This window comes from Ostrea edulis, chromosome 8 (genome assembly GCF_947568905.1).
Source record: "Ostrea edulis chromosome 8, xbOstEdul1.1, whole genome shotgun sequence".
Lineage (NCBI taxonomy): Eukaryota > Metazoa > Mollusca > Bivalvia > Ostreida > Ostreidae > Ostrea > Ostrea edulis.
Window position 1 is genome coordinate 33,680,976 of NC_079171.1, and position 8,649 is coordinate 33,689,624.

The 8,649-nt window shown below is 36.5% G+C and overlaps 1 protein-coding gene across 1 annotated transcript; it reads left to right on the forward strand.

Annotated features, from left to right (window-relative positions):
• The first annotated feature begins 1,472 nt into the window (after positions 1-1,472).
• Positions 1,473-6,347, forward strand: LOC130049677 (uncharacterized). The gene is made up of 5 exons (XM_056147577.1): positions 1,473-1,521; positions 3,553-4,338; positions 4,438-4,565; positions 4,676-5,685; positions 6,009-6,347. The coding sequence occupies exons 1-4, from the start codon at positions 1,473-1,475 to the stop codon at positions 4,964-4,966; spliced, it is 1,254 nt and encodes a 417-aa protein (XP_056003552.1). The 3' UTR covers positions 4,967-5,685; positions 6,009-6,347.
• The last annotated feature ends 2,302 nt before the right edge of the window (positions 6,348-8,649 follow it).

The window sequence follows — 8,649 nt, forward strand, 5'->3', positions numbered from 1 at the left end:
CTCAAAAGTTGCTGAATGCCATCTCCTGTAATGTTGTGCTTTGTGAAGAACACTGCAAGTAGTAACATAAATGTTCCAATTGAAATTGATGCTCCTGGAAAAACTGGTTGGTGGTCTTGGTCCTCTGAATCATTTAAGTCATCTCCCTCTGTTACGTCATCAAATTCACACCTTTCCTCGTCTGAAAGTTCATCCATGCTGTCCTCTTCTTCATCAGAAATATCGTCACATGATACAACCAACTCCTCTGTGTCAGCAGGATTTTGTGATAGGAAACTTCTGTAATCGATCCAGGGATCTGTCTGATCCTCTTCACACTTGGGTTTCTAGATGAAATGTTTATGTAAAATGAATTAAAATTTATTCATATTTATAGTCTTAATAATTCATTTACAGGTATTCACAGATTATTTCTTGCACTACCGTTAAGTTAATCTATAGCAACGTATAGTTCTATAAATTTTGTTTAACTTACGTCGTTTTGAAAAGCCACATCTTCGCATTCGTCGTTTAAATCTACAATTGATTCTGTCACCTCCGGTTCGTTTTCCTGCAAAGTGTTGTCATATAAAGAATTTGATGATTCTCGATCCCGATAAAAAAATATTCGATCCCGATATAAAGATAGTGCCATTTATAAATAAATAAATATTTATGTATCCGGTATAATTCTAGATAACCGATCTTCATGAAATTGAATTCAATAGTAGACTTACTGAGATGTTTTGTTTCTTTCTGCTATTATTTGATGCCGCTTCAACACACACCAATGCCTCCTCATTACAAAGATCAGTATATTCCGTAGTCTGTACATGTACGTCATCTAAATTCAATTCATCATCTGAACCATCAACTTCGCAATCTTTAGATAAAATTTCTTTTTCTAACGCACGTTTCCCATAAGGACCTTTCTTGGTTTTTCTCGGGGGTTCCATCGTTACAATAGTGATGCTGTACGCTTGTGAACGGTGTCACACCGGTCAAACAATCAAAGTGTGTTACTCCGTTATAACTATCGCATTTACAACAGTGAGGCCCGTGATAAGGTGATATTTCCAAAAAAAAACTTTTGTATACGTACACACTTTTAAAAATCTTATTTGTTTTACATTGAATTCGAGAACAATAAACATAAAAAAATATTTAAAAGAGAAAAATAATCTCTTTAAAAGGGTTACACTTTCAAAATGTGTTAAAGCGTACCCCCGCCCCCTTATGACTTTGGAGGGGATTGCTGAAACTTAATAACCCACACTATCCATCTGAAGCCCGCCTGTGTCAATTCAAATTTATCTGGCACCGAGAGAAAGTATCGCTGAAGTTTTAAGATCATATAGGCTGTTTATACTGGATTAATTCGAAAGATGTTTGCGTGCATCTATTTTGTTGAGGATGCGAGTTTGACAGTTGTTGGAAAAAACGACAAAAACTTGACAATAGAGACATAATTTGCGGAGAGAGAGTCTGTATCGATGAAGTGGGGAAAACAGACATACCATGGTGTCATAATCAAAATCAACGGTAAGCTTGAAATTTTAAGCATTTCTTAAAATCATCATTTTAAAACCATTCAGTATTCATTTGGAAGCATCATTAAACTTCTATGTCATGCCATCAGTGGTCATGAGAATTACATACGTATATAGCAGGGTATTTTATACATCTAACCTTGGCGCACTAATGGCGGTATAATTTTGCTTCGATTTCAGCTTTTCGTGAAGTCTTCGTGTATGACAGTGAAAAAATGTATTTTAAAAATTTATTCCAATTATTTATATTTTAACATTCGGAGACTTTGTGTAATGTCCCTTCCCTTTTTTTTTTCTCTCGGACGGATGTACATGATTTAGGTGATCATGGTGATGGTTTCTTGATCCGCTCCCATATGATCATGCCCACGTACGCGTATTTACTAATGTTAAACGTAATTATAGGTTATAGACTTTGTATGGGAAAATATGACGACCGAGTTTTTTGGCGCGTACACGGACCGAGCTTGCGAGGTCCGTCCGCGACAAAAAACGAGGTCGTCATATTTTCCCATACAAAGTCTATAACCTTTTTATTATATACTGTCATAATTTTGGAGTTTCACTAATTCCATTTATTTGTTTATCTTGTATGCATGCTCAGCATTTATTGCTCTACATTGTTATCACAATGGGTAACGGGATATGTCTGTCAGCGTCCTACACTAGTGGTCGCCGATGTTCTCATGGGAATATAAGGGTTCATTGTTTATATTCCTGATTAAGGTTAGCCATTATCGGTGCTTTATGGTTTTGGCTGGGAACCTTGAAGTTTGAGGGGCCGGGATGTTTCCGGGCATATATCGTGTGATATATGTCCGCAAGCTTTTAAAGAAAATAGAGGTGATGAAATTGAAAGTATATAATAAACACTGTTATTTAAACTGGTAAACTAATATTAAAGTTAAAAGTATACAATGTTGGATTAAGAGCTTTAACTGATACTTGGATGCATACTTCAAAATTGTGAATGATGTAGGAGAAGTTTGAAGTTAACTTGATCGGGCTCAAGATTACACATACACGTAATCCGAGTAGTCGATGCTAATGGCAGAAGCTTAACTGTGAAAAACGAGAATCTTCATAGTTTTTTTTTTATCACTGATGACAGGCACTTATATCTCTCGACTGCCTGTGGAGAAAGTTAAGGTTAACACACAGATATTAGAAACCGTCATCAGTAAATCAATAGGGGTGCATCTGTAGCAAAAAAGCATCAGTACAAGGGCTCCACAAAATTACGTAAGAAAACATCATAATCATTAGTAACAACAAAGGGGAGGGGGTGTGGGGCTTTTATAACATTTTAATCATTTAGGCCTATTATTATTTTTACATTTTGAACGAAATAAAAACAAAACATTGAACATGTTTAAGGTAAGCAAAAATTCGGGTGCAGAATTAAAATATATATATATATATATATAAAGTGACCCGGAACAGATATGATGATATTTTACTGTATTTCCAAAACATAATAACAGTCTAAAGTTGAACATTTTGGACAACATATACCTTTGAATTGATCATTGAAGAATAGAATTTTAATCATCAGGAACAGGCACATAACATCTGTTTTGAAAGTAGTGGAAGGGGCGCCCCGATTTACAACTTACCTGAAAATCTTTGACAAGCAAAAAAAAAAACAAAACAATAAATAAATATATATATAAACAAATAAATAAGGAAAATTCCAAAGGTCAAAAATCCTATTTCGTTGGGGGGGGGGGGGGGGGGCTTTTGTAAACAGTTTTTCTTCACATTAACATGACCCCTTTCAATACACAGGGGGGGGGGGGGGGGCGGCTTTCAGTGAATATTTTTATAGTAAATTAACAGTAAAACTTTATGTTTAAAAAAAAAGAGGGGTGGACAGCCCCCCCCCCCCTGAGGAATTTATAAATAAATTCAAATACTTGCAATTTGATACAATACTGGAAAATATGCTACATGAATCTGCCTTTCTAGCGCAAATTCTTTTGTGATGTATTTATTCATATTTTATTTTTCTGTACTAATGTAGACAATGAGGAAGAACTTACAAGATTTGCCAATCAGGCTTACAGCAAATTATTGAAAAACTTGGAGGAGAAACCGAATGATGTTCCTGAGGGGCTGTTCAATTTCAACTTGGACACAGAAAAAGCAAAAGGGAAGAGAACCAGAGTCCCAACGGACAAAATAAAAGAATGTAAGGAACAAGATGAAGAGTTGAGTCCTAAAAAGAAGAAGAAAAACACTGAGAATACGAAAGAGAAGAAACAGGAGCTAAGTCCCAAGAAAAAGAAAATACAAAGTCAGAAAACTCCTGCCAAAGAAAGGTCAGAGAAAAAGAAGATGGAGGAGGCAGCAGCTCAAAAGTCAGCTGTGTATCTGTCAGATGTGCTGACTCAGTTTATTGATACCACTGAAACAACAAGGCCCAAGTCTCCAACTGACTTAGTAGTATCAGCCGGTACAGGGAATGAGGAGCTACAGGACCTACAAAATCAGACCTCTAGTCAATCATTGCAATGTTCCACTCAGCCACTTTTACCCACAGTGCAACCATTGATACCCTCAACACAACAACTGATACCCTCCACAAAGCCACAATTGCAATCCTTCACACAACCACTGCTACATTCCACTCCACCACCTCTGCTCTCCACACAGCCTCTTCTGTTCTCCGCTCAATCATCTACGTCACTACCTCAACTTCAGCCAGTGTCTCTCACAACCACCCCCAGCACTTCCCTATTGGAAACTTGGAGTTTGTGCAGACAAAGCACGGGGACCAGCATTGAGGAGAACAGCAAAGGAATTCCAGGTATTAAAATTTAATGAAATCTCTATATCTTGATGGTTGTGTGCTATGAAGCATTTATGTAATTATGAAGATAAAACTTAGTACTGACTTTATTTGTAGTTCCATCTGCTGAAGTTTTGCATGTCATGAGAGGGTTGCAGAGAGCTGATGTCCAGCATTTCATCACCAATGTTGTTGAACATTTTGAATCATCCAGCTGTTACCATGTTGGAAATGAATGTTTCGAGGTAGTTATGAAGTGTCACTCACATATATATACACACAAAGTATGTATACCTGAAGTACTATAAATAGATTTTATGACCATGATACAACTATAAGTATATTTTATTTACAGACTTCTAACAACAACACATGGGCACCAAATAGTGAGCCATATTGGGGTGTAGAGGAGTCTGATGAGCCTCAAGTACTCTCTCTTCCTCAAATATCCCCTTTGAGGAGGTCACCAAGAAAACGACAACGTGCCACATTGCTTCCCCTATCAGAAGACCTTCAAACACATGATATACCTTCTCAAAAGTCTCCCTTGAGGAGGTCACCAAGAAAACATGCTACCACCACCATCCTTCTACCTGTAGATGATAACAGCATTTCATCACCTGGAGAATCTGAGGTCAGATCATAATTAAAAAATAAAAACCTCAGAATAAAGTATTTGTGTGATACACATTCAATATTTGATATATTTATTATATGTCTGTAAATTATTTATTTTCTTATTATTTAGACAAAGAAACAGGCCTCCACTAATCCTTCTCCAGAAAAACCAAGGGAGACTGACAAGGATATTTCCTCCCCTGGAAGAGCTGAGGAGGTACTATTTTTATGCCCCCAAATAAAGTATTGGGGATACATACACTGTTTGGTCTGTCAACTCAGAATAATCATAATATGAATTTAAAGGTCAAATTAGAACACCCCTCAGAAATTTTGCTTTATTTGCCATTGTTCGGTACTTTCTGTCTTTTATTAACATACTTTGATTTTCTTAAGATAATAAAGTTCTACCCATATTATAGAAAAGTGAACAATCAAATTTATTTGATTTTCTGTTGTTTTTAACACTCATAGGTCAGTACATATTCATTTTTCATTTATAGAATTGTGGAATGGTGACTTTACTCAAAACCTACCCTGAGGTTTTGATCAAATCAGAGGCCCTGCAGCATGCTGTAAGGTTAGCACGGAAATCTGGCAAACCTGGATATACTCTATGTTATAACTTGTTGCCAGGTGTTTTCAGCATTGAAGAGATTGCTATCTCTAGGAGCCAGGGTCTTACAAAACCAAAAGAAGGAGATCTTAGGAGACCTCTCAATAAAGATAAAGTGGCTGCTGTCAAAGGTATTAGACATTACTTATTAATTTGTTATCAGAGTAGCTAAAACTTGTAACAGTAATGCATTTAAAATTTATGAAAGGCCAAAGAAAAAAATTATGTTTCTCTTTAGCATGGAAAGATACGGGGGTAGGTTAGGAAAGCTATTTGGCTTTCAATGATGGGGAATTCCCTTACAATCAAAGTTTGGATATAATGTTTGATCTTTATGTAATGCAATAATTTGTTTTGCTCTTTTTGATGGTGATCTCGTTAGGAAGAATGCAAGTGTGTATCAGAATATTGTTAGACCTCGACCCATTAAAGCATGACTACATTTTCCCTTCAGGTTATACCCTTCGCTGGTGTAAGAAAAATGAAAAAAGTGATCCAAAAGACCAGGAGTTGAACAATGCCATCACAGAGCAGGTCGCTCATTGCAGAAAAAAAACTTAAAAAGGAACAGCAAGAAAGAAAAAAATGAGATTCATAAAAATAGCTCATTGTGCGATTCAAGATAAGATTCATGTACATGTATATAAAAACGTACGCACTTATAGCAAGGTGTCTGACATGAACAATTTTAATAATCATAATTTTTATTAAATGAGATGTATTTTTTATGAAGTATACTTGAATGATATTTGTGTCCTTCAAAGCTTTAAAATCAGCCTTCGAATGAAATTTTATGCAGATTAATATTTAAATATTAAATAAATAATGAATTTTCAATACATGCAATGTAGTTTGTATATTTGTGTATTGTACGCCTGGATGTATTTACGCCTGGTTATTTTTTACGCCTGGACATTGTACGCCAGGACAAAATCCTTTACGCCTGGTCAACTGAAGAGACGTAAAATTTGCATATTACGCCTCTTTTTACGCCTGGTTTACTTATATGGTATTGAGGCAAAATCCGCTTGGTTTTTGCAGAAAATGACGCCTGGTTTACGTGCTATTACCAGGCGTACAATTTCGTACAGGTACACCAAGAACTTGTGGGAGTAGGTGATATATTAAATTTTTCCGTAAGCGACAGGCATACTAACCATCAGATCTCCTTTCTTATTGAGTAGATACTCAAAACTTGCCTCTTGACAGTCCCTCAACACGAGGTTCTTGTCGTAATCTTTCTCAATCGAATCTGATGTTGACATTTTATCGTATGAATAAATAAACCACATTATACAGACTAGGAAAAATTTTTCACTAAAATATAGTTACTATAAATATATTGTTCATGTCGATCATGATTACTCCTTTCTTCTATACGTACTGCTGGTGTGGTGTATTACTGAACACAAGATGGCTGCCGATACAACTCATTTATTTATAGCCTTGACCTTCGTACATCTGTAGATAACTCGTACATGTATTTAATTAACATGCAATATACATGACATGCATATTATTACATGGTGGAGAATCTAACTTAATTTTAATTAACATTCAATATACATGACATCTCCCCTTTTATTTCAATTCAACAAATTATCTCGTAATGTCCATTACAGTCTCTAACAGAGATTCAACTGAAAGTTTCAAAAGTCCTATCGACTAACTTGTCAATGAAATCGAAAGCAATATGTGAACTAACGGAAACGCAAAGCAAATATGCACAGATCGAGCGCGAAATGTTGTCAATCCTTTACGGCTGCGAGAAATTATTATATTTACAGTCGAAAAGCAACAATTGAAACCGATCACAAACCATTGGTCGTAATCTATGAGAAACCGCTCTAGAATCACACTGATATGCTTCGAAACCATATCATTTGACATGGAGTTTGGGAAGAATGTATTCGCTTTTTCAAATTCTTCAACAACTTTGTTAAACAAGCGACCCTTTTCTGAAAGTTAAAAGGGGTTTTTATCATCTAAAAGTACACTAGTGATTGGTAGATTTCACAGTAAAAAAAGTGACGCGTGAAATGCACATTTTCAGCCTGGGTAATCGGGAGAAGTCTTTTGCAGTATGTTTACTATACTTAGCGTGATTCGGGAAGCACTCAAAAAATTAAGCGTGAAAGCTCAGTGTCTGCTTTTACGAGACAAGTGCCATGAGAGGTCTGCTTAAATTACGAGACCAGCATTTGATAAGGGCATAAAAGGGGTAATTTGGGCATCTAGGCTTTTAAAGGGTTTGAAAAGTTAATGCAAGAAAAAAGAATGCAGACAAGGATGTGGATACTCTCCTTATCCTAAAAGAGGCTACCTTTGCTTGCATGGTGTTGTTCCCTTCTGTGTCTTTTCTTGTGGGCAGCCTATTGATGGCTTGGCTTGCTTCCATCATTCTTTCCAAAGTGTTCACACAATTTGAGGAGGAAGCTTCTTTCTCAGTAGAGTTACCCTCATGTCAATACAAAATTTAACGAATTTGGAGTTTTCATTGAAGTCAAGAGCAAATTTCATATCGTCACCGTACAGAGGATTAAATGTTTCTGTAAAATTACTTTTAGTAGAAATTGACACACGAACGTGTTTTTTTTGTCCAGAGCATCCTCCTCATCTTCAGTCAAATCGAGATCGGTAATAACATCCTCACACACATCTTCCCATATGCCCATTTTAGAAAATCTACACAACGTATTTGTGATCAGGTTTCTTGAGAAACTGCCTGCCGTAAACACGGCAACAGAAACTGACAAAACAACGTCCATAACATGCGTTCGACATTTAATGCATGAACGATCTAGAGAACAATGTACGACCCCGAAAACGCCCAATCAGAGACGAGAGGGTCATCTGGGCGTTTATAACTGCACTGATTATAAAGGCGCTTTAAAGAACGGCGTCTTCTTGCGCGTTTGAATTCTCCACTTCATAGGAGCACCTCCGTCTGGATTTCGGTATTCAAAATTCTTCACAAAATCGGTAATAAAATATTTTCGGTCGCGGTGATATTTTGGGGTCGATCGGGATTGGGGAAACACACAATATTTTATTTTAGGTCCTACCGTGCAACACCGAGTCATCAGAGGATGCTC

What these genes read in the sequence shown, in the direction of transcription:
- LOC130049677 (XM_056147577.1), top strand. Translation starts at nt 1,473, where the DNA reads ATGAAGTGGGGAAAACAGACATACCATGGTGTCATAATCAAAATCAAC. An exon ending in GAACAGCAAAGGAATTCCAG is followed by an intron (nt 4,339 to 4,437) that starts GTATTAAAATTT and finishes CTTTATTTGTAG; the next exon opens with TTCCATCTGCTGAAGTTTTG. An exon ending in TTGGAAATGAATGTTTCGAG is followed by an intron (nt 4,566 to 4,675) that starts GTAGTTATGAAG and finishes TTTTATTTACAG; the next exon opens with ACTTCTAACAACAACACATG.